This window comes from Podarcis raffonei, chromosome 8 (assembly GCF_027172205.1).
Source record: "Podarcis raffonei isolate rPodRaf1 chromosome 8, rPodRaf1.pri, whole genome shotgun sequence".
Classification (NCBI taxonomy): Eukaryota; Metazoa; Chordata; class Lepidosauria; order Squamata; family Lacertidae; genus Podarcis; species Podarcis raffonei.
The window spans coordinates 2165660-2191836 of NC_070609.1; the positions used below are offsets into that span (position 1 = coordinate 2165660).

Sequence of the window (26177 nt, forward strand, 5' to 3'; positions counted from 1 at the left end):
GATTATAGGGAACTCCCCCCCAAAAAAAAACACACCCAAAGACACTGCTAGATACTTTAGTGCGATTTTTTGGGTGCAAATTTGCCTTGATGGGTCCACAATTTGCATTTTTTTAAAATTGTGGACCCATCAAGGCAGATTTGCACAAAATGCATACGCTAACCTAGAATTTAAATGCCACAGAAGCCATCTCACATTCACCCCACAGATAAATATGACCCAGATGACCCCCAAATTCCCCCAAACTCACCATGGACCCAGAAACACTGCTGCCTCATTCCTAGCAAAGTCCCCTTCCCACGCCCCCCTCCCTACACCTTGCGGATGAAAACAAGGAAGGGAGGTGGACAGCAGGGTCTTATCGGTGCTGGCCCCTCGCTTTGCTCAAAACCCCACCCAGAGACACAAAGAGCAGCCTGTGGACTTGTTCCAACACTCTGCACCCTGCGGATACACAGATATAACCCTGGTCCTGAGGAATGCTGGGAGAAAATGGCCACCTTTTCCCAGAATCCTCTGGAGGGGGCAGGCTAGTTTCGGAAGCGCATGACACACAGGGTTCACTCACAGTGGGGGATGGCGGCTCCTTGCTTCCCCTCCTGCACCCCGGCCAGGCTCCTGCCGAGGCTCCTCCGGTGGTAGGGGGCCCGGGGCCTCTCCAGCCCCCGGCCCTGGGCTTTCAGGCGGCTGATTTTCTCGCTGTACATTTTGGCCAAGGCCTGCACCTTGCTGATGATGCGCTCCGAGTTCTCCAGAAGACACGGGTCCCCGTTGCTCTCGTAGAGGTCCAGGGCGGGCAGGTATCCCCGAGATCCATCGCCCGCGAAAGCCGCCTGCCTCTCCGTCCTCGGACCGTGGGCTTGCTCCTCCGGGTCTCCACTCGGTCCCGAGTGCGGTTCCTCCAAGTCCGAATCCTCCACAATGCACAAGGGTTCGGCGTAAACCGGCGTCTCCAGGGCGGAGGGCAACCCCCTGCCTGCCTCCTTGCCGCCTTTCTTCAAAACGTCCAGAGCGCTCCGCTCCTTCTCCTGCCAAGCCCTCCGGATCTCTGCACAGGATTTGAACTCGGGTCCTGTAGGCTCCTCCTCCTCCTCCAAGCCACACCCACTTCCAGAAACGTTATGGGTTCTCCCAGATGGACTCCGCCCCTTCTCGGAATCCTCACAGCAAGCCCGAGGCGATTGGGCCTCGCCGCCGGCGGAATCTTCAGAGCCGCCTGGCGATTGGCCGCCGTCGGAGCGGCTCCTCCCCCTTTTGGAACGTCCGGGGCTTGCGGGCAGGTGGCTCCGCCCCTCGCCGGAATCCCATTGGCAGAAGGGCGGCTGCGCGTTACACGATTGGCTCCTGCTCCTGCCGGGACTCCTGTGGCCGCCGGCGCCCGTTTGTGGGCGGAGCTTCCCCAGCTTGCCCCCGCCCACTTCCGCGTCCCGGGCATCGTTCTGCCGCAGGATGCTGTTGAAGCGAAGGACGGACTCGCGCACCACGCCGGCAGGCACCGGAGGGGCGCCCTCCATCTTACTCGAACCCGGTACCTTGTTCACAGCCTCCGTCCCTTCGTAGTAGCTCTTCATTTTCTCAATCAGCAGCCAGTCGTCCTTCGTCAAGGTGGAGTCACGCTTGGCTCCACCCTCTGCCTGCAATGAGATTTGGGCGCATGGCGCCGGCTGATTCGATTGGCCGGGATCCTCAGGGGGCGGGCTTCTCGCACCCACCGCTGCCTGCCCCACGCAGGCAGCACCGTCCCCCTCTCCTGGCTTCCTGCAGGCATCCTCCATGTTCTCCAGAACGTGGAGAGGAGACAGATTGGCGGACTCCTCCCGTTGCTCCTCTTCCTCGGAGGAGTCGCAGGTGAAGCGATGACGAGGCATCGGAGGCAGCTGTTCCTGGACCGGGTCTCTCTGGGTGGCCTCTTCCCGCTCCAATCCGCGCTCTTCCACCGCCTCCTCTTCTGCCTTCTCCTCCAGCTGCTCCAACGTTTCACTTTTCAGAAGCGGATCCTGCAAGAGAACAACGAAGTGGATGGTGATTACGGCCTGGGGAACTCCCTGCCACTCCAAACACCCAAGGCAAACGAGGGTGAGACCACGATCCCCACAAGCTGTTATTATCCCAAACGCATCCTTGAGACTGGAGGCAAGTCTCTCTTTAGTAGAAGTACGGACTTAGCAAAGAACTCTTAACTTCTGGCTCTGCCGAAACTCAAATCCCCCCCCGGTTTACTATCCCTAGTACTTCAAGACTCCCATAAAAGTGCCTGGCTTAAAACCGTCTATCAAAAACTATCCCTACAACATCTACTCATTATGGGCCCTACTAAAGCAAACAGTCTAACTGGTCAATGTCTAAAAGATATCGAGCATCAGAACAACCTGGCCACTATAAGGTAATTCTGCCCTTGATATGTTCATTTTCCACCTCTCCGTTTTGATTCTCTGGCCCCGTTTCTGCACAAACTTCTTATCCCAAAATACAGACGTGCTTTTACACTTGCAAGACTGGATGTCTGTTCTGCCTGGACACTGAGGTCCAGCGCCGAGGGCCTTCTGGCGGTTCCCAGTCAAATATTAAAAACACAACACAGCATTAAACATTAAAAACTTCCCTAAGTAAGCATATCGGTATGTAATGAATGAAGCTTTGCAGGGTTAAAGAGAGAGAAAAAATGGTGTAAAAATTATAAAGATAGAGGTAATCTACATTAGACACAACAATTTAGAAAGAGTAAAAATTTTGAGGTCTTAGAACAAAAGAACTAAGTCAATATGTGTATATGTATTGGTAATGATTAGACTAGAACGATGATATGGTTTTATTTGTAGATGTGTGTTTTTGTTTTTTTGTCTTTTGTGTTCGTTTTTCTCTCGTGTGTTTTTCCCTTGTTTCTACTGTTTTATTTTGGATTCGATCTTTGTAATTTTTGTTGTAATTTTGCATTGAAAATAATTTTGTTTTTTTTAAAAAAAACTTCCCTAAATAGGGCTGCCTCCAGATGTCTTAATAATCAATAATTATGCATCTTTCCCCCCCACCCCCAGCTTTGCACAGAATCCCCAACTCCTATTGGAACCACAGAGCTGTAGAGTCAGAAGGTACAGTGGTGCCCCGCAAGACGAATGCCTCGCAAGACGAAAAACTCGCTAGACGAAAGGGTTTTCCGTTTTTTGAGTCGTTCCACAAGACGAATTTCCCTATGGGCTTGCTTCGCAAGACGAAACGTCTTGCGAGTTCTTGCGAGTTTGTTTCCTTTTTCTTAAAGCCGCTAATAGCCGTGCTTCGCAAGACGAAAAAACCGCAAGATGAAGAGACTCGCGGAACGGATTAATTTCGTATTGCGAGGCACCACTGTACCCCAAGGTCATCTAGCTCAACCCGCTTTCCCCCCTGAACCCCACACCACTCACCTCCGCCCTCTCTTCTCCCAAAATTGGCCCGTCTTTTCCCGACTCGCCATCCAAGCCCCGTTGGCTGAGCAGTTCTAGGATTTCCTCCGTGATGGACAAATTTCCGGGGACCGGCTCTCCGGCCAGAGAGAACTCCGCCTCCCCTTCGTCCTGGTCCGACTCCTCAGCGTCCATCTCCATCCTGCCGAACGTCACCGGGCAGGGGGCGCCAGGCGGCCTGAGGGGCTCAGCGGCTGGGAAGAGCTCTCCGTCGCTGTCAGCGTGCTGCAGAACGGGAATGCGGCGTTACGGCTGAGCTGCGCTGTGAGCAGCGGTGTCAACATAATGCAGGGCCGCCAAAAAAAGAGGTCTCTACCCCAAGGAGGCTACAAACTGTGGCAGAGGGGCAGCGGGAGGGAAGCAGGGGACAGCAGAGGGGAACATGCAGTTGGTCCGTGGTGAGCATTTAGGGAACATGTAAGGGTGCCGATGTGGGTCAAACCACAGAGCCTAGGGCTTGCCGATCAGAAGGTCGGCGGTTCGAAACCCCGCGACGGGGTGAGCTCCCGTTGCTCGGTCCCTGCTCCTGCCCACCTAGCAGTTCGAAAGCACGTCAAAGTGCAAGTAGATAAATAGGTACCGCTCCAGTGGGAAGGTAAACGGCGTTTCCGTGCGCTGCTCTGGTTCGCCAGAAGCAGCTTAGTCCTGCTGGCCACATGACCCGGAAGCTGTACGCCGGCTCCCTCGGCCAGTAAAGCGAGATGAGCGCCGCAACCCCAGAGTCGGCCACGACTGGAACTAATGTTTCCCTCCCCTTATGGTCTTGCTGTATGGGCTACTTTAAAAATTGCATTTTAACCTGTATTTTGAATTGGTTTTTTTCTTTTTTCTTATTATGTTTTTACTGAAATTCTATTGATGTTAGCCACCCTGAGCTCGGCTCTGGCTGGGGAGGGCAGGGTATAAATAAAATTTATTATTATTATTAAGCAGCAGAGTCGCTGTACTGCAACGCAAGGCGTAACGGCAGTCAAAACAGAGTGGTCCCTGCCCCAAAGAGGTTGCCCATTTTGACAAGACGGATGGGAGGAAGAATGCAAGCACACGCAAATTTCACATTTTGGGAATGTAAGGAGAGTGTCCTGGGTCAGGCCAAGGGCCCATCTAGTCCAGCGTCCGGTTCTCGCAGCGGCCAACCGGACGTCTCTTTCGGGAAACCCGCAAGCGGGATTTGAGCGCGACAGAGATGCAGAGCGAGGAGGCGTGCAAGGCAGAGAACCACCTACCTTGATCTTGGCCACGTCTGAGAATGTCCGCAGCAGGGAACAGAGGAAAGGAAGAGGAGGAGGGAGGAGGAAGAAAAAAAGAGAAGGAACCATCAGAGTCAGTGGCACAACAGCTGAATTTCCTTTAAAATGAAAAATGGGCAGGATCAATTCCAGAGGGGCAGTCGTGCTAGTCTGTTCTAACCAAAAAAAGGGGAAAAAAACCCCAAAGTTTCCTAGTTAACCGGCCTGGTGGTGGTGCTCCCAGTAGCTAGAGCTCAGACCCACCAGTTAAAGATCCGTACCCTCCATAATTTGAAAGAGTTTGGTCTTAAAGAAATGGAAATCACAGAATCATAAGGCTGGAAGGGACCCTGAAGGCAGCGGGGATTTGATTTAAATCAAAACGATTTAAACCACGATTTAAATCACTAGTCAGTAAGACTTGATTTAAATCTTTTTTTTTTTTACAGAAAGACTCATTCTTGCTGGTATAACCTTAGTATTCACAACCAGAGTAAGGTTTTATTTTTGGAATCATAAATTTTCAGAGTAGTTTTTACAGTTATATCAAAAATTACCGATTTGGTTATACCATTAGAAATTCATAGACAGATAATTATGAAATTATGGTGAGGTTTAATTAGTTAACTTTTCTGCTGTGCTTTATTGGAAGGCGAAAAATAATCATTTCCTTAATAGCAATTTATTTAACTAAAGCAATAACATTATAGCCTATTTGTTAACTGATGTGGTTAAATGTTTGTTTGTTTGTTTGTTTTAAAAAAACTTAGACGGAGTTTTAGAACATATGAAAAACTTAAAACAAATCCTGATTTCCTGATGAACAGCCTTTGGACTATAACGTAACTTAAATAGAAAGCTATCTTTAGAACGATTTTTCCTCGAAAGCATTTTATTTTTAAAATCTGATTTAAATTTTTAAAAATCTGATTTAAATAAAAAAAAAATCCGATTTAAATAAAAAAACCCGATTTACATAATAAAAAAATCCAATTTAAATAATAAAAACCGATTTAAATATAAAAATCCAATTTAAATTTTAAAAAATCTGTGTTTTTTTTAAATCATTGATTTTTATCCACCCTGCCTGAAGGTCATCTAGTCCAACCCTCTGCCATGCAGGGATCGAAAAACACGGTTCCCCATCCAATCTGAAACCAGACTGGACCCTGCTTAGCTTTATTTATTGTTTTGCGCTGCTTGTTAAGAGCACAACTTTTCTTGCAGCGCACTGCCCCCTAGTGCCGCTCTGGAGAATGCAGGGCACCTTTTGCAAAACCTCCATTCCAGCCTGCACAGAAATGGGAAATTCTCCGGAAAGAGAGAGACCTGTGTATTTTTCCTCACCAGACTGCCTGCGGCCGCGGCGATAAGAACCGCTCTTCTCCAGCTGCAAGATGGGGCAGCTCCGCCGCGCTCGTTCGGGGCTATACATGAACTCCGGTGGGTCTGGGGAAAAAGGAAATGAAAGTTTTGTCATGTCCAGAATTCACTCGCCTACTGAAGCTTGCCTGGTCTCCGTAGCAAAGGCACATGGCTCAGATGCTGCTCTTTAACTCTGTCTACTAAATCAGTATTTGTCCATGGAGTTTTCTTGGCAGGGATACTGGAGTGGCTTGCCGGTTCCGGCTCCAGGTGGATCACGTTTGGTCAAAACTCTCCACTATGACCTGTCCGTCTTGGGTGGCCCTGCACGGCATAGCTCATAGCTTCTCTGAGTTATTCAAGCCCCTTCGCCACGGCAAGGCAGTGATAAAGAAGGCTGATCGCCGAAGAATTGATGCTTTTGAATTCTGGTGCTGGAGGAGACTCTTGAGAGTCCCATGGACTGCAAGAAGATCAAACCTCTGCATTCTGAAGGAAATCAGCCCTGAGTGCTCACTGGAAGGACAGATCCTGAAGCTGAGGCTCCAAGACTTTGGCCACCTCAGGAGAAGAGAAGACTCCCTGGAAAAGACCCTGATGTTGGGAAAGATGGAGGGCACAAGGAGAAGGGGACAGCAGAGGATGAGATGGTGGGACAGTGTTCTTGAAGCTACCAGCATGAGTTTGACCAAACTGCGGGAGGCAGTGGAAGACAGGAGTGCCTGGCGTGCTCTGGTCCAGGGGGTCACGAAGAGGCAGACACAACTAAACAACTAAACAACAACAACTAAATCAGTGGTTCCCTAATTTTTTGGAGGGGAGGCCATTACCCGTTAGGCCACATAAACTCATCCCCAGCGCCCTATAAAAAGCCTTTTTCAGACGAGCAGGTTTGCACGACACACCAAGAGACATTATGATGCAATAACATCCTTCTGGACCGTCTAGAGGGGCTGGGAGCTGGGGGCACTGTCATACAGTGGTTCCGCTCCTTCCTCCTGGGCCGTGTTCAGAAAGTGGTGGTGGGGGATGAGTGTTCAGACGCCTGGGGTGCCTCCGGCTTCTGTCCTCGCCCTCATGCTTTTCAATATCTATATGAAGCTGCTGGGAGAGATCATCATTTAAGTTCTCCCCTTAAATGTGAATTGCACCAAATCCCTTCTCATCCCTCCTTCATCTGCATCGAAGGAGGCTGGACTAGATGACCCCTGGGTATCTTCCGACTCGACAATTCTGTGATTTCATGACTTCCTCACCCGATTGCCGCCTGTTTCGGCTGCACGCCATGGACTCATCAACCCGCGTCGAAGGTAAGGTCTTTTTGGGAGCGCCTGGGCTGGAGAAAACCTCTGGCGAGCCTGCAGCAAATGAAAATAAAGAATGCAAATACCTTGGTTCTCAAATGCCGAAAACCCAGAAGTAAGTGTTCTGGTTTTTGAATGTTTTTCAGAAGCCAAACATCCATTGCGGTTGTCAGCTATTGTTTCCGGGGCGCCTGCAACAATCAGAAGCCGCGCCTTGGTTTCCAAACATTTCAGAAGTCAAACGGACTTCCGGAATGGATTAAGTTTGGCGCTTTTGTTTTTGCTATTTATTTTGAGGTTTTGTCTTTGAGGCTTTTTCGGTTTGTTTGTTTTTGTGGCTGTGTGGAACCCAGTTCAGCTACTGATTGATTGATTGATTGTGTGACTGCGGAAATGATTAAGAAAAATATCCATCTAAACAATGACTATCATCAGTGCAGGTAAGAAAAAATAATTATTTTTATTTTTATTATCTACAGTACTGTCTTATTTATTTTATAGTACAGTACACTGATTATTGCTTTCATTTTATGGGTCACTGGTCTCGTTAGATAGTAAAATTCATGTTAAATGGCTGTTTTAGGGGTTGTTTTTAAAAGTCTGGAACGGATTAATCCGTTTTGCATTACTTTCTTTGGGAAAGCATGCCTTGGTTTTGGAACGCTTTGGTTTTGGAACGGACTTCTGGAATGGATTAAGTTTGAGAACCAAGGTACCACTCTGTAGATATTGTTACACAACAAGAAAATAGGTGTCTTTTTTTTTGCAGAAGAGTCCAGAGCTAAGATCCTATGGAAATGAAAACCCTCAAGGGCAGGCACCCCCAAACTCAGCCCTCCAGATGTTTTGGGACTACAACTCCCATCATCCCTAGCTAACAGGACCAGTGGTCAGGATGATGGGAATTGTAGTCCCCAAACAGCTGGAGGACTGGAGTTTGGGGACGCCTGCTCAAGAGTTTGGGAAGGAGGGGGAAAGGAGATTCAGGCACTTACCCTGGAAGCTGTTCTCTAACAGGACTTGCTTAGCCTGCAACAAAGAGCAAAAGCAAAGGAAGAATCAGATGCGGTCAAGTGCAAGAGACAGCGTGGTGTAGTGGTCAGAAAGTTGGGCCCAGGAGACCAGGGTTCAAACCCCGTACTCGGCCATGAAGCTCACTGGGTGACCTTGTGTCAGGAGTGCGTGCAGGAGCCAGGCCCTGGGACCAGAAGGGCTTCACAGGACTGGGGCCTTCCTAAGTTTGTTCTGGAGAGGCAAGGCGCGGCCGGACAGGTGAGGCCGCTTGGTAACTCACAGCACCTGGTGGCAAGAGCCGGGAAGGGATATAAGGTCAGCATTTCCCTTTGGCTCTTTGCCACAGCAACACAATTCTGGCCTTGCTGCGTTTGGCTTCTTGCTTCCTGATCCTCGGACCTCGACTCCTTGACTCCCTGCTTCTCGCCCCTCAGACCCTTGACTTCATGACTCCTTGCTTCTCGACCCTCGGACCCCTGACTTCGTGACTCCTTGCTTCTCGACCCTCGGACCCTTGACTTCATGACTCCTTGCTTCTCGACCCTCGGACCCTTGACTTCGTGACTCCTTGCTTCTCGACCCTCGGACCCTTGACTTCGTGACTCCCTGCTTCTCGACCCTCGGACCCGTGACTTCATGACTCCCTACCCTCGGACCCTTGACTTCGTGACTCCTTGCTTCTCGACCCTCGGACCCGTGACTTCATGACTCCCTGCTTCTCGACCCTCGGACCCTTGACTTCGTGACTCCCTGCTTCTCGACCCTCGGACCCCTGACTTCGTGACTCCCTACCCTCGGACCCCTGACTTCGTGACTCCCTGCTTCTCGACCCTCGGACCCTTGACTTCGTGACTCCCTGCTTCTCGACCCTCGGACCCCTGACTTCGTGACTCCCTACCCTCGGACCCCTGACTTCGTGACTCCCTGCTTCTCGACCCTCGGACCCCTGACTTCGTGACTCCCTACCCTCGGACCCCTGACTTCGTGACTCCCTGCTTCTCGACCCTCAGACCTGTGACTTCGTGACTCCTTGCTTCTCGACCCTCGGACCCCTCAATCCACCCACAAACAACCCATTCCTGGGGTGACACAAAACAGAGGACACTGCCTTATTCTGAGCCATGCAGTTCGTCCAGCCGTCTACCATCTGGTACACAGGATGAGACAGATGAGACACAGGATGATGCCCGCAGACTGTCTCTCCAGAGTGGTGCATGCTCTGGTTATCTCCTGCTTGGACTACTGCAATGTGCTCTACGTGGGGCTACCTTTGAAGGTGACCTGGAAACTACAACTAATCCAGAATGTGGCAGCTAGACTGGGAGCAGCCGCCCAGACCACATAATACCAGTCCTGAGAGATCTGCATTGGTGCTGACCTTGAAAGCCCTAAACGGCCTCAGACCAGTATACCTGAAGGAGCGTCTCCACCCCCATCATTCTGACCGGACACTGAGGTCCAGCACCGAGGGCCTTCTGGCGGTTCCCTCACTGCGATAAGCCAAGTTACAGGGAACCAGGCAGAGGGCCTTCTCGGTGGTGGCACCCACCCTGTGGAACACCCTCCCATCAGTTGTCAAGGAAATAAAGAACTATCTGACTTTTAGAAGACATCTGAAGGCAGCCCTGTTTAGGGAAGCTTTTAATATGGGCAGGAATATGGGCTGGTGTGGGGTACTCCCTGGTCCTGAATGGGGCAACTGTGCCTGGGAGTCATTTTGGAATCACAGCTGTCCATGGAGGCACAGGTCAATTCTGTGTCCAGGGCAGCTGTCTCCCAGCTCCATCTGGAACGCAGGATGAGACCCTCCCTGCCCGCAGACTGTCTGGCCAGAGTGGTACATGCTCTGGTTATCTCTCGCTTGGACTCCTGCAATGCGCTCTATATGGGTCTTCCTTTGAAGGTGACCCGGAAACTACAATTAATCCAGAATGTGGCAGCTAGACTGGTGACTGGGAGTGATATATTTTGATGATACAGCGGCATGTAAATATTTTTATAAACAAATAAATATTGTGAATGCACAATGAAACAGATGGCTGGAGGGACCTCTAACTTCTCTTTCTCTCTCCCTGAGCCATACAGGTACCTCCACAAGTTCTAACAGGATTCCAGATTAACTCCCACCAGTAGGTAACACTACTCCTGGACCCCAGTTACCTTCTGAGGGATGGATGCTGGGTGATTCTCCACGATTAACCGCTTCAGATAATGGATCCACAGACGTTTTTCTTCCTGGTTCCTCACCTGCGGTAGCAAAGGCCAGCATTTGGGTGCATTTTCCTTTCCTTTCCATTCTTTTCTTTTCTTTTCTTATCTATCTATCTATCTCTATCTAATCTATCTATGTATTGGTTTTCACATATTCCATTACAATACAAATGTACCAAAGCCAACACCATTTCCTCCCCATACATTTACATTTATATTTCCTCAATCCATCATATTATTATTTTCTCCCTCTGCCCCCACTCGATTTCCTCCACATTATACAATTTACACTAATCTTTGCATTCTACAGTCTTCTCAAGTCATCTAGATATTCTTATTCTCTTTCCTTACTAATTTTCCTTCCACCCAGTATTTCACATTTTAATCTAGGCATTTTAGTGTTATCTTTTTCTGTGGAATATTTTGCCATATACTCATCAAAACATTTCTGCTCCTTTTTTAAACTTTTGATTCGGCTGATTTCTTATTTACAGCAGTTAATTTTGCCAAAATCAAATATTCATTTAGTTTACAAATCCGTTCCTACTTTGTGGGTATCGTTTGTGATTTCCACCTAGCGGCAATCACTAGTCTAGCAGCTGTACTTGCATATAGGAAAATTATTTTCTTCCCCCGTGGTATCTCTTCATCTATCAATCCAAGGAGATATGTCTCTGTTTCTTTGTTATTGATATTTTGGGTGCATTTTCCACAGCCAGGTATCTCAGGTGTATAAAAGGATGCCGAGAACTCCTCATGATGCACCTGGTGTGTGGCACTCACACACTTCTGCAAAGCCCTGTGCAATGTTTGGGGGCGTTTTTTGTGCTTTCATTTTGCCTTCCAGCTCAGCTCGACTTTGAAGCCCCCCCCCCCCCCGGAGCTCACCTGTACTACGTGTTGCCGTTTGGGGATGGAGAGGTCGGAGATTTTGAAGCTCATGGGGTCCTTTGTGTTCTCCTGCAGGGCCAGGTTGCAGCACTGTAGAGGCGGGAAAAGAAGAAAAACGGAATGGAAACGGTGCCATCTTGTCCAACCGTTTGGCATGAAGACAGCGACAACGTTTCAAGAGCAGTAAGGACGCTCTCTTGGAAGTACCCTTGCTGCCTTCAACCCAAATGCTCTCCCAGGACTGAGCTCTGAGATTAAAAATGAATCAACAGGCAGAGACTCTGCCTGAAGCATGGAGGTTGGAGGAGCATAAAGAGTGCCTGATTTATGTATAAGCTAAACAAGTTCTAGCTCAGGGCCCCACTCTCTTGGGGGCCCCCAAAAAATTAAAGGGAAAAAACCCTGGATGTACATTTCCAAAATATAAGATAAAATCAAATAAAATAAAACCTACATACAGCAAGTGTTTTGTGTTGTGTAGGCTCCAAGGATGTAAATCATGGCCCCCGCCTGCTCCCTAAAATATCACCAATTTGCTCCTTTCTATATATGGGGTGCCTACAATCTGCATGGACTGGTTGCAGGGCAACATGCGCAAATGGCTTGAGATACTGATTAGGTCCATCAATAACCATATAGCATACAGTGCTACCTCTGGTTGCGAACGGTATCCGTTCTGGAGCCCGGTTCGCAACCTGAGCAGAACACAACCCGCGTCTGTGCGGGTCACGATTCGCCGCTTCTGCACATTCGTGTGACGTCATTTTGAGCGTCTGCGCATGCGCAAGCGATGAAACCCAGAAGTAACCCTATCCAGTACTTCCGGGTCGCCGTGGGACGCAACCTGAAAAGATTTAACCCGAAGCATCTTTAACCCAAGATATGACTGTATAAAGGTAAAGGGACCCCTGACCATTAGGTCCAGTCGTGGCCGACTCTGGGGTTGCGGTGCTCATCTCGCTCTATGGGCCGAGGGACCCAGCGTACAGCTTCCAGGTCATGTGGCCAGCATGACTAAGCCGCTTCTGGTGAACCAGAGCAGCGCACGGAAACGCCGTTTACCTTCCCGCCGGAGTGGTACCTATTTATCTACGCACACTTTGATGTTCTTTCGAACTGCTAGTTTGGCAGGAGAAGGGACTGAGCAATGGGAGCTCACCCCGTCCCGGGGATTCGAACTGCTGACCTTCTGATCGGCAAGTCCTAGGCTCTGTGGTTTAACCCACAGCGCCACCCGCGTCCCCTATGACTGTATATTCAACACAAAAAACAGGGACAATTTGTTGTTGACAAAGGGCAGCTGGACATAGAAAGGGCCTTCAGTAGCTTAGGGTCTCATCAAACCTAAATCCGGCCCTGGGCATAACTGATGACAGAGGAGTCAGCTGAGCTGCTGGACTGCACATTTGCCATTGCAGTTGCAAAGCTGGGAGGAAACCAGCTCAGGAACATGCTGTGAGGTCTCTCTTCCCATTCTCTCTCTCTTCAGCCTCACGGAGCAGATTTTACATTACACCTGCCCTCCGACCTTCAGAGCACTTTTCATCGTACTTCTGCCTCCAGCCTTCCATTCACAAAACACTCTCCTCGCTCTGCCCGCTCTCACAAAAATCCTGCTCGCACTTGGCGGATTGGAGGCTGTGTGAATGGCCTGCCCCGGACCAGAGACAAGGACCTGAACCCAGAGCCCCTGTCCAGACCCAAGCCTGCCTTTTGAGCTCCGAGACCGGGGGTGGAGAATCGTGGCCTTCCAGATCTTGCTGGACTACAACTCCCATCATCCCTGACCACTGGCCACGCTGGCTGGAGCTGATTTGAATCCAAGAGTATCTTGAAGGCCACAAGTGCCCGTGAGACGGGGCTTGTCCTTCCACAAGCCATTCTGCCTCTGCGTCAGCGAGGCTTGTTCTTCTACATGCTTGGTTATTTGGCCTTTAACAAGGCTTTCCTCTTTTCCGGGGACAGGCATTAAGCTAACCGGCCTGAAATTCCCTGTATCTTTTTTTTAAAATTTATTTAATCATTTTTTCAATACAACCACAAAAAACACAACAAAAACCACAATAATACTAATAGCACAATTTAACCATTCAGATTTAAGTACTGATATACCTGTAACTACACCTTTTTAACAATTATTTCCCCACCTCTCCTCCCCCTACTTCCCCCCACTGTCCGCCTTATCGCTTAAATATTCGTTCCAGATTTTTTCATATTTTTCCACTCTTAATTTGCATCAATATGCAATTTGTTCGTATGTAGCTGGTCTGTCCATATTGTCAATCCAAGTGCCCAATGCAATCTTTTTGCGGCTCTTCCAATTCATCAAAACAAGTTTTTTTACTTCCAATATGGCACGGCACATCAATTTTTTTTTTACCCCTTGTAATCTCCCACGTTTCCGGTATATAATTTAGAATTAAATTCAAATCCCCTAAATAACCATTTGTTTTTCTTACTCTTGCTATATCCTCACCTCACACCAAAATGATCTTATCATCGGGCAGTTAATCATCACATATACTAAGATTGCATTTTTACTTCCACATCTCCAGCAGTTGTCTGCACTTGTTATTTTCTTAATTCCCTGGATCTTGTTCTTATGCGCTTTCCTGGTATTCTGTGACTCTATGTGCCCCTGAAATCTGAGCCCCTCATTCTTCCTCCCCACACCCTTCCCCAGCCCCTCTTACAAAGATGTGGCTCTTGTAGACGAAGGCTTCTCCACGCCGCTTGGCGATCAGGATCACCTTGCTGAGGAGGAAAAAGACCCTCTCCTTGCGCGCCCGCGGCACCCGGAACTGCCCCTCCAGGACCAGCTCCCCAAAAGCCCCCAACTCTGGGCCTGTCCAGCCAACCAGCTGCCTCTGGATCTCCTAGGGAAAGGGCAGAGGGATGGGGAGGGAGGGAAAAGAGGAGACAGAGCTCAGCTCCCAAAGAGGAAAGAGAGGTACCGTATTTTTCGCTCCGTAAGATGCACCAGACCATAAGACGCACCTAGTTTTTGGAAGAGGAAAACAAGAAAAAAAATATTCGGATTGCTGCGCAGCGATCCCGCTTGCTGTCCTGGCTTATGGGAAAGCTATGTGCAGCCTCTCTCAGGCAAGGGGAGCCTTCATCCCCTACCCGGGAGAGGCTGTGCGCAGCTAAGGCTCCCCCAAGAGCCGCACTCCCTTTAAAGAGTGCGCAGAGTGTGTGTGCGGCTCTTGGGGGCTTTCCTATCTCCCACAAAAGCACGCAAGAGCCACACGCTCTTTAAAGGGAGTGCGGCTCTTGCGGGCTTTTCTAGGAGGTGGGAGAAGGACAGTGTGTCAGTGACGGGCCGCCCTTCTCCTTCCTCGGGGAAAAGCCCGCAAGAGCCGCGCGGAGTGTGTGTGCGGCTCTTGGGGGCTTTTCCTGCCTGCATTCGCTCCATAAGACGCACACACATTTCCCCTTACTTTTTAGGAGGGGAAAAGTGCGTCTTATGGAGCGAAAAATACGGCACTTAAGGGTATGGCCTGTTTAGAAATCTTTTAAAAAAATTATTCCTTTTCTTTCCATTCATTGCACACATCTCATATTCATAACATTTGCTATGCATTCCTTCCTCCCTCCCCTCCTTGGCTTCCTCCAACTTCCGCTTCTGGTTTCTTTCTCCTTTCACCCACTTTGCTGCCTCCTAAAAGAAAAAGTTACTACAATAACATCAAACCTAAAAACATAAAAATAATAGTGAATACACCATACACTGCATTACTGTATTTTAATATATTTTTTTGGAAGCCGCCCAGAGTGGCTGGGGAAGCCCAGCCAGATGGGCGGGGTATAAATAATAACTTATTTTTATTAATTATTATTATTATTATTTCTCTATCTTCTACACATTTTCTAATACTAACAATGTGTGTTTTTATTTAAATCCTGCCATAAAGTCTATAGACTTTCTTTGTTTCTGCAAGTATAATATAAATGGTTCCCATTCTTTTTCAAAGTCACTGTTGTCTTTTTCTCTTAATCTGTCATTTTTGCCAGTTATGCATAGTTCACCAACTTCTCTTGCCATTGTTCTTTAGTTGGTGCCTGTTTAGAGATCAAGGCAGTTTTGAGTATGCCTAGTGGTTGGATCCAGTACTGAGTGACATTGGATGGCCCTATTTTGCAGGAGGGTTTCAGGTGAATTCTGGGACTCTGGGCTTGCAAAATTAAAGTGGGTTTAAAACGCTCTGGTGCCCCAGCACACGTTCAAAAAGTAATGTCTGCAAATAACAACACCCTGAAGGTTCTGGGCCCCAGGGAGATTAGACTGGCCTCGACCAGAGCCAGGGCCTTTTCGGTCGTGGCCCCGGCCTGGTGGAACGCTCTCTCACAAGAGACCAGGGCCCTGCAGGACTTGACATCTTTCCGCAGGGCCTGCAAGACGGAGCTGTTCCACCAGGCCTTTGGTCGGGGTTCAGTCTGTTTATTTTATTTCTGTATAAGAACAAGCATTAAAGAGGCCAGTGTGGTGTAGTGGTTAAGAGCGGTAGACTCGTAATCTGGTGAACCGGGTTCGCGTCTCTGCTCCTCCACATGCAGCTGCTGGGTGACCTTGGGCCAGTCACACTTCTCTGAAGTCTCTCAGCCCCACTCACCTCACAGAGGGTTTGTTGTGGGGGAGGAAGGGAAAGGAGATTGTGAGCCGCTTTGAGACTCCTGAAGGAGAGTGATAAAGCGGGATATCAAATCCAAACTCTTCTTCTCTTCTTCTCCTAGCCTGCACACAGGTCCTTATAATATCAGTGGAAACAGTTGGTCCTGGCAAGTATTAACTGCTTTCAATTTTAACCTGCGGATTGTCATTTGTTCAGTTTTAACTTTAATTTTAATTTATCTGAATTAATTTTGGGGCACATTTTAATCGATTGATTGCTTGTTTTATGCATATTGTATTATTTATATGACGTTAGCCACTCTGAGCCCAGCTCTGGCTGGGGAGGGTGGCGTACAAATAAAATTATTATTATTATTATTATTATTATTATTATTGAAAAGGAATAGGGAAATGCATTGCAAAGTAGGATGTGTGTGGTGTGTGTGTGTGTCAATGAATGCTCAATGGCAAGATGTGTCAAGAGCCCGCAAGCAAATCAGGATGAATGCTCATTGTCTGTGCAAATTAATCAGAAAAACGATCAGTTAAGGGAGGGACAAAGTCTAATCGTGGTGCAAAGTTCCTGCAAACAAATGCTGAATCATTAGATAGTCTGGGCAGTTTCATAAGCTCCATGGGGAAGGGAACTGGTCTGATTTGCCAATAATAATAATAATAATAATAATAATAATAATAATAATAATTTTACTATTTATACACAACTGGCTGGGTTTCCCCAGCCACTCTGAGTGGCTTACAGCATACAGTGGTACCTCCGGTTACGAACGGGATCCGTTCCGAAGGCCCGGCCGACTCCGAAAACTTTGTAACTGGAGTATACACTTCTGGGTTTGCCGCGTTCGCAACCCGAAGTTTACGTATCCAGAGGGATACGTAAGCAGAGGTACGACTGTATATCGAAACATAATAAAACATCAAACATTAAAAACTTTCCTATAATGCGACGTGTCATATGCATTTTCAGCAACGTATAATGGATTATTTCCTCCGACACGTTCAGGTTGCTGTAACGGAGGCAAGTACGGTATTTTTTGCTCTGTAAGACGCACCAGACCACAAGACACATCTAGTTTTTGGAGGAAGAAAACAAGAAAAAATATATTCTAAATCTCAGAAGCCAGAACAGCAAGGAGAGCCAGTGTGGTGTAGTGGTTAAGAGCGGTAGTCACCTAATCTGGGGAACCGGGTTCGCGTCTCCGCTCCTCCACATGCAGCTGCTGGGTGACCTTGGGCCAGTCACACTTCTTTGAAGTCTCTCAGCCCCACTTACCTCACAGAGTGTTTGTTGTGGGGGAGGAAGGGAAAGGAGATTGTTAGCCGCTTTGAGACTCCTGAAGGGGAGTGAAAGGCGGGATATCAAATCCAAACTCTTCTCTTCTTCTTCAAGAGGGATCGCTGCGAGGCGAAAGCAGCAATCCCTCTTGCTGTTCTGGCTTCTGGGATAGCTGCGCAGCCTGCATTCGCTCCATAAGACGCACACACATTTCCCCTTACTTTTTAGGAGGGAAAAAGTGAGTCTTATAGAGCAAAAAATATGGTACCTGCTGATGAATCTTCTCTGCTGTAGCACCCAGAGAGGCAAACATCTGGCTGGTCCCCTCTTGAGGACCTTTAGTTCTCAAATAATTCTGGTGTGCCCTCGGCACAATCAGCTCTTGAGTTTTCCCCTTCTTTAATACCTGCAGCCGGGTGGCGTGTTCCTGCTTGCGCTTCATGTCGTTGATGTACCAAGCCACAGCCGTCATGGTGATGCTCGCCTCTTCCACGGCATCGTAGCCGGGACTGCTCTTGTCATAATGCTTTGCCAGTTCCTGGGAAGGGAAGGCAAAGTATGTGTTGCGTGACAGAGGTGGTCAGGAACGAGCCGGCAATAATAATAATTTATAATAATAATTTATTATTTGCACCCCGCCCATCTGGCTGGGTTTCCCCAGCCACTCTGGGCGGCTTCCAACAAAATACTAAAATACAATAACCTATTAAACATTAAAAGCTTCCCTAAACGGGGCTGCCTTCAGATGTCTTCTAAAAGTTTGGTAGTTATTTATCTCTTTGACATCTGACGGGAGGGCGTTCCACAGGACGGGCGCCACCACCGAGAAGGCCCTCTGCCTGGTTCCCTGTAACCTCACTTCTCACAGCGAGGGAACCGCTGGACCTCAGTGTCCGGACAGAACGATGGGGGTGGAGACGCTCCTTCAGGGATACTGGGCCTTTGAGGCCGTTTAGGGCTTTCAAGGTCAGCACCAACACTTTGAATTGTGCTCGGAAACATACTGGGAGCCAATGTAGGTCTTTCAAGACCGGTGTTATGTGGTCTTGGCGGCCGCTCCCAGTCCGCAGTCTAGCTGCCGCATTCTGGATTAGTTGTAGTTTCCGGGTCACCTTCAAAGGGAGCCCCACATAGAGCACATTGCAGTAGTCCAAGCGAGAGATAACCAGAGCATGCACCACTCTGGCCAGACAGTCTGTGGGCAGGTAGGGTCTCATCCTGCACCCCAGATGGAGCTGCCCTGAACACAGAATTGACCTGTGCCTCCATGGAGAGCTGTGAGTCCAGAATGACTCCCAGGCTGCACACCTGGTCCTTCAGGGGCACAGTCGCCCCATTCAGACTCACTAAGCCCTGTTGCCCCTTCAGCATCCGGCACCTTCTCTTCCCAGCCTTCTCGCTCTGACCGCTCGGCGTTGCCCCTGGGCTCTGAGCCTTTTTCCCTTGTGGGTTCCCCAGCCGGTTCCTGCCACCATTCCTCAGAGTCCAACCGGTCCATGACAGAGGGGCTTAATCGCTGGGCAAAAGGCTCTGAAACTAGCCACAACGGCTGTGATCGGCCTCCACGGTCGGAGACCGCAGTGCGCCCTAAACACCAGCTGATGGAAGCCCCAGGAGGGGCCAGCGTCGCTCTTGTGTTCGAATCCTGCTTGCAGGTTTCCCCGCAGGCATCTCGTTGGACACTGCGACAAGACTGCCCTTTACACAGCATCGTCAACTGATGCTGAGCAAAATGTTGGACCTCCGGCCCACAACCCCCAAGAAGAAGCCAAATCAGGTTTCTCCTGGCAGATCGGGACAAAGATATTAAAGCTAAAGGGACCCCTGACCGTTAGGTCCAGTCGTGGCCGACTCTGGGGTTGCAGCGCTCATCTCGCTTTATTGTCCGAGGGAGCCAGCGTACAGCTTCCGGGTCATGTGGCCAGCATGACTAAGCCGCTTCTGGCAAACCAGAGCAGCGCATGGAAACGCCGCTCACCTTCCCGCCGGAGCGGTGCCTATTTATCTACTTGCACTTTGATGTGCTTTCGAACTGCTAGGTTGGCAGGAGCTGGGACCGAGCAACGGGAGCTCAACCCGTCGCGGGGATTCGAACCGCCGACCTTCGGATCGGCAAGCCCTAGGCTCTGTAGTTTAACCCACAGCACCGCCCGCGTCCCGACAAAGATATTACTGCTTCCTTTTTAGCCACAATTTTACTCAAAAGGGTTCCCAATGAACTATCCTTTCAGGAAAAAGACAGGGTGTAGAAGAATATCCAAATGCACACAGCCATAGTGTGTCTTTATAATCCTCGACAGCTTCGCCTTTGTCTTTTTAAATATTCCAGTTTTATACTGCGATGCCAATGAAGGTATTTGATTGACACTGCAACAACCAGGTGCTGGACTAAACAGGCCCTTGGCCCAATACAGCAGGTTTTATTGTCTTATGCAAAGCTGCGATCACAGTACAAGAGTCCAGGAGCTTCGATTCCCAGAGTTGATCCCTCTTCGCAGGAAACTCTGGGAAACGTAGCCCTGCCTGGGAAGGGAACGGTGAATCTCTTAACAGCACCCGGCGTCCTCAACAAACTGCAACTCCCAGAATTTTTTGGAGGGCAGCCATGGCACCCTAGTGCTTTAAATGTCTGGTGGGAACGTCGCTCCAAAGAGCCACTTCCAAACCTCCGCAGCCTTCCTCCCCCTCGCATTTTCCCACTCTGCCCAGACCCTCGATAAGCCCGCCAGGGCCCAATCCTGACCTGCAGCAGCAAATGGTATTTCAGGATCCGTTGGACGGGCTTCAAGAGATACGTCTCCAAGGGCAGCGAATGCGACAGCGTGGCTTGCCTCTCGCGGAAGAACTTGGCCAGGGAGTCGTTCTCCATGCATTCCCGAAGCACCGAAACCGAGCTATGGGAGGGCGAGAGATGGGGCGTGTGATTGTTTTCTTTTAATAATAATAATAATAAAAAACAACTCTGAGGGGGTGGGAAGGAAGGGGACAAGTTGGCAGAAAGGGAAGAGGGCATCAAAGGAAGGCTGTTTCCTTGGGCCGATCTAGGATTTTGCTGAGTGGAAGTCATCTTGACTTTCAACAGCTTTCGCCGAAGTTTCTAGTCATCAGCAGGGAAGAAAAAACTGCTCCTGGACATTTCAAAGGCGCAGGGCTGCAGCCTGTTGTGGCGTGCATTGAGCGTGAGCAGGTTGGAAGGTGATATTTGTGAGAATAGAAGAAAGTCATGTGTCCCTGCCTTTGGAGCTTATAATAATAATATAATAATAATAATAATTTTTTATTTATACCCCGCCCTTCCCAGTTCAAAAACCAGGCTCAGGGCGGCTAACAACAAATTTAAAACACTTAATTATAAAAAGCAGCATAAAATGCAGTATAAAAACATGAATAACAATAAAAATCAAAAATCAATTAGATAATCCTCAGGGCTAGCAGGCTGAATTGGTCCTACTTGGGCCAGCGAGGAGACCAGGGGAGAATGAGCTGTGGGGTCTCAGAGCGGGTGATCTTCATAAAAGGGGAGGGAAGAGAAGGGAAATAAAAGATCAGGCTGAATTCAAATTAAAGGCCAGGCGGAATAGCTCTGTCTTACAGGCCTGACGGAAGGAGGTTAAATCCTGCAGGGCCCTGGTCTCCTGGGACAGACCATTCCACCAGGTCGGAGCCACCACTGAGAAGGCCCTGGCCCTGGCGGAGGATAATCTAACTTCCTTAGGGCCCGGGACCTCTAAACTATGATTATTCATGGACCTTAAGGTCCTCTGCGGGGCAGACCAGGAGAGGCGGTCCCGTAGATATGGTCCATACTAATGAAAAAAAGCTGGTCAAGAAGGAATGGAAACTGGCGGGAGAATATGAGATGAATGAGAAGCAGCAAATTCAGCGGAGTGAGAGTGATCTGAGAAAGAGAGGCTTACTTACTTGGGGTAGTTCATGCAGTACAAGGTGTAGATATCAAACTCTTCACTCTGCAAGAGTTAATTGAACCACATTAGTGTGCACTGAGGTGCGTAAGGCTTGTTAGTTTTTAACAGCCAGTAGGAGGCGCTATAACCTTACTTAACACTGGGCTTTAGGGACTCTCTGCCTCTTTCCAATGCGCTCTGCAACCTTTTCCTGAACAAAATCTTAGCTTCAGGAGAAGGCTGAGGGCAGGGGAGAGAGTTCTCTTCCGATTACTTCAATAAGCTAGCTCCTATGCTCTTGAATTACCGTATTTTTCGCTCCATAGGACGCACTTTTAGCCTCTTAAAAACTAAGGAGAAAAGTCTGTGCGTCCTATGGAGCGAATGCAGGAGGGAGGCAGGAGGGGAAAGCCCCCAAAAGCCGCACACAAGCTTCGCGCAGCTCTTGCGGGCTTTTCCCCAGGAGGGAGAAGGGACTGACACGGCCAGTCAGTCCCTTCTCCCTTCTCGTAGAAAAGCCCACAGGAGCTGCGCGCTCCTTAAAGGGTGCGTGGCTCCTGTGGGGGAATTGCCATAGCCGCGCGCAGCCTCTCCAGCCGGGGAGCGAAAAATCCTATAGAGTGAAAAATACGGTAAAGAGCGAAGGCCAAACCAAACAGCCATTTATAACGGTGTGAGACCACAGAGGATAAGAGATGCAATTTTCTGACTGTCCTGGGCTGGAATGCTCAGCTCTCGGCTGGAAAACCTAGTATTTATTTACTTTAAAAGGTTTCCCCACCATCTCCCCACCACCAGAAAATAGCTTACAAATCCAATTGTGGCAATGTCAAATGCCAACCAAAGTCAAAACCAACTTAAACATCAATACTAATAATTTTTAAAAATCAAGAGGGAGAGGAGTGCAATCAATATACAGTGATGCCTCGCAAGACGAAATTAATTCGTTCCGCAAGTTTTTTCTTCTTGCGAGTTTTTCGTCTTGCGAAGCACGGTTTCCCATAGGAATGCATTGAAAATCAATCAATGCGTTCCTATGGAAACCACCTTCAGACCAGGTCCGGGGACAGTCTGTCCCCCGACCTCTTCTGAAGGCTGGGGGGGGGGACAAGGGCTTTTCTTCCCACCGCCAGCCTTCAGAAGGACAGTGGAGGTCTTCTGAAGGCAGGCGGTGGGCAAAAATCTTTGCTCCCCCCCGCCTGCCTTCAAAAGCCGTCCGGGATAGCGGAGAAACGCGCTGCACTTCTCTGCTATCCCGGGAAGGCAGGCAGCGGGGAGCAAAGACTTTTGCCCCCCGCCAGCCTTCAGAAGAGATCCAGGACCTCTTCTGAAGGCTGGCGGTGGGCGAAAGTCTTTGCTCCCGACGGCCAGCATTTTAAAAGTGGTCCGGGATAGCGGGGAAGCGCAGCAAAGCCTTTCGGCCCCCGCCGGCCTTCCTGGACCTCTTCTGAAGGCTGGAGGGGGGCGAAAGGCTTTGCCTCCCCACTGCCAGCATTTAAAAGAGGTCCCCGGAGATTTCCCTATGGGCTTTCTTCTTGCGAAGCAAGCCCATAGGGAAATTCGTCTTGTGGAACGACTCAAAAACGGAAAACTCTTTCGTCTTGCAAGTTTTTCGTTTTGCGAGGCGTTCGTCTTGCGAGGCACCACTGTATTTCTATATATAATAAGCAGAGAAAGCAGACTGATCTCAATAAAGTTACTTCATGGCTCGTAACCATTTATAGTCTTGACCTCCGTGAATTTGTTGACTCCCCAGAAAGGATTTTTTTACTTGACAGCCCTCACTTTGACTCCCCCCTTCTCCATTTTGTCTAATCCCTGTTTGATGCTATTTAACATCACCTCCAGACTCTCGCTATTTCGTGAGAGGGGCTGAATCGCATGCTAGAAATTTAGGTCCGTGCAAATAATAAGTATAATAATAATAATAATAATAATAATTATTATTATTATTATTATTATTTATTTATACCCCGCCCATCTGGCTGGGCTTCCCCAGCCACTCTAGGCGGCTTCCAAAAAAATATTAAAATACTGTAATACATCAAACATTAAAAGCTTCCCTAAACAGGGCTGCCTTCAGATGTCTTCTATAAGTCTGATAGTTGTTGTTCTCTTTGACATCTGGTGATTAGAATTTTATCATTTATACCCTGCCCATCTTACTGGGTTGAATTTAAGGGCCTTACGGGTTAAAACCAGCACTAGTCTGCAGGAACTAACTGGATCTTGAAATATTGGGGAACCATTACTCTCCATAAAAAGGTAAAGGTAAAGGGACCCCTGACCATTAGGTCCAGTCGTGACCGACTCTGGGGTTGCGGTGCTCATCTCGCTTTATCGGCCAAGGGAGCCGGCACACAGCTTCCGGGTCATGTGGCCAGCATGACTAAGCTGCTTCTGGCAAACCAGAGCAGCGCACGGAAACGCCGTTGACCTTCCCGCCGGAGTGGTACCTATTTATCTACTTGCACTTTGACGTGCTTTCAAACTGCTAGGTTGGCAGGAGCAGGGACCGAGCAACGGGAGCTCACCCCGTCATAGGGATTCGAACTGCTGACCTTCTGATCGGCAAGTCCTAGCCTCTGTGGTTTAACCCACAGCGCCCCCCGCATCCCGATTACTCTCCATAGTTAGTCCCAATTAACAACCTGGCTAGGATTTACAACCTTGGCAATAATAATAATAATAATAATAATAATAATAATAATAATAATTTATTATTTAGACCCCGCCCATCTGGCTGAGTTTCCCCAGCCACTCTTGGTGGCTCCCAATCAAGTGTTAAAAACAATACAGCATTAAATATTAAAAACTTCCCTTCAGGGCTGCCTTCAGATGTCTTTTGAAGATAGGATAGCTGCTTATTTCCTTCACATCTGAAGGGAAGGTGTTCCACAGGGTGGGCGCCACCACCGAGAAGGCCCTTTGTCTGGTTCCCTGTAACCTCATTTCTCGCAATGAGGGAGCGTTGCAAGGGGGGTTGATCCAGATGACCTTTGCATTTCCTTCCTAGCGCCACGATTCTACGACATTCTGTGGTTTTTTTTATAAATGATTTTTATTGGTTTTACATTATGTAACATCGTATCCTCTTATTTTATCTCTTTGGCTCGACTGAGCCAAACGACTTCCATGCCTCCCGTCTGACGGTTTACAAAATTAAACTTTACATCTTCACATTTCGCTTCGTTTCCTATCCTTGTTATACCATTACCTAAAATATTCTATTACTCCACAGGTAGCAATTTCATCTTACAGATCTTCAAAGAGCCGTGCTAATGATGTTTAATTGCTTACAGTTGTCTTTCAAATATAATATACGTTTGTTCCAGTCCTTTTGGAAAGCTTGGTCTCGCTCTGACATTCTGAACCGGTTGAAGATTCTTGGACGTTTTTGCGAACACAGCTAAGTGCAGCCTGGACGCTGTTAAGAAGTCAGTTCGTTCCAAAGGAATCGCAGAGCGAAGAAGTTGTGAGCAGAAAGCAGTGAGACCCTTACCCTTTGAACAAAGCACTCTGCGACAGCCTCAGCGCTGGTGTTTCGCTCCATGTCTTCCAGAAGTTCGCTGCTCAAAGACAGAGAAAACATAAATAAGCATAAATAAGGCTTCTCACAACGTTTTCTGCCCTGCCCGTCGAACAATACTGGGCTGTGACAATACAGTGGTACCTTGGCTCTCAAACTCTCTTTTTTTCTTTTCAAATTTTTTTATTCATTTTATAACACAAATAAAGAACACAAACAGAAAAACGAACAATACAAACAAATTCTTGTCATATCCTTATTTTTCTAAACATTAAGTGGGCTTCCCCAAGTCCCCCCTATCTGATTTTCATTTTACTTCACCTTTAGCAGTTTACATATATCATAGTTTCTAACCATCTTTTTTTTAAATCACACTTAAAATAACTTCTCATTTTATCACTTACAAATAATACTATTTTAAAATACACTATCTTCTAACCCTGCAGCCTATATCCACTTCCAAAGCTATTCTAAGATTTAAATATTAACATATTTTTTCAAATATTCCTTAAACTTAATAGATAATAGAAGTGATAATAGACTATAGAGTTGGAAAGGACCACAAGGATCATCTAGTCCAACTCCCTGCAATGCAGGAATCTTTCACCTAACACGGGACTCAAACCCACAACCCTGCGATTAAGAGTCTGATGCTCTACCAACTGAGCCATTAAACTTCTTCCAGTCTTCTTCCACTGTCTCTTCTCTCTGGTCTCAGAGTCTCCCAGTCAGTTCGGCAAGTTTCATATAGTCCATCATCTTCATCTGCCATTCTTCTATAGTTGGTAAATCTTGTTTCTTCCAATTCTTCGCTAGCAATATTCTCAAAGCTGTTGTGGCAGACAGGAAAAAAGTAACATCCTTTTTGGGGATTTCACCCCCCACTATACCAAGTAAAGGGACGCGGGTGGCGCTGTGGGTAAAAGCCTCAGCGCCTAGGGCTTGCCGAACGAAAGGTCGGCGGTTCGAATCCCCGTGGCGGGGTGCGCTCCCGTCGTTCGGTCCCAGCGCCTGCCAACCTAGTAGTTCGAAAGCACCCCCGGGTGCAAGTAGATACATAGGGACCGCTTACTGGCGGGGAAGGTAAACGGCGTTTCCGTGTGCAGCTCTGGCTCGCCAGATGCAGCTTTGTCACGCTGGCCACGTGACCCGGAAGTGTCTCCGGACAGCGCTGGCCCCCAGCCTCTTAAGTGAGATGGGCGCACAACCCCAGAGTCTGTCAAGACTGGCCCGTACGGGCAGGGGTACCTTTACCTTTACCTTATACCAAGTAAAAAGGCTTCTGGTTTCTTAATAAATGTGTTTTTCAACACTTTTTTCAATTCATTATAAATCCTTTCCCAGAAGTCTTTTACCTTGGGGCACGTCCACCATCTCAAACTC

General features: G+C 48.4%; 1 protein-coding gene across 1 annotated transcript in view; it reads right to left on the reverse strand.

Moving 5' to 3' along the window:
- Positions 1–26177, reverse strand: part of PLEKHG2 (pleckstrin homology and RhoGEF domain containing G2) — a 77113-nt gene that overhangs the window by 6477 nt on the left and 44459 nt on the right. The window contains exons 5-17 of the mRNA XM_053397647.1: positions 24768–24834; positions 21282–21328; positions 20104–20254; positions 17767–17898; positions 14148–14330; positions 11452–11544; positions 10513–10599; positions 8334–8367; positions 7291–7392; positions 6017–6118; positions 4667–4683; positions 3402–3665; positions 569–1997 (exon numbers count right to left, since the gene is read on the reverse strand). Coding sequence (XP_053253622.1) covers positions 569–1997; positions 3402–3665; positions 4667–4683; positions 6017–6118; positions 7291–7392; positions 8334–8367; positions 10513–10599; positions 11452–11544; positions 14148–14330; positions 17767–17898; positions 20104–20254; positions 21282–21328; positions 24768–24834 — 2708 coding nt within the window. The remainder of the gene's footprint in view (positions 1–568; positions 1998–3401; positions 3666–4666; positions 4684–6016; positions 6119–7290; positions 7393–8333; positions 8368–10512; positions 10600–11451; positions 11545–14147; positions 14331–17766; positions 17899–20103; positions 20255–21281; positions 21329–24767; positions 24835–26177) is intronic.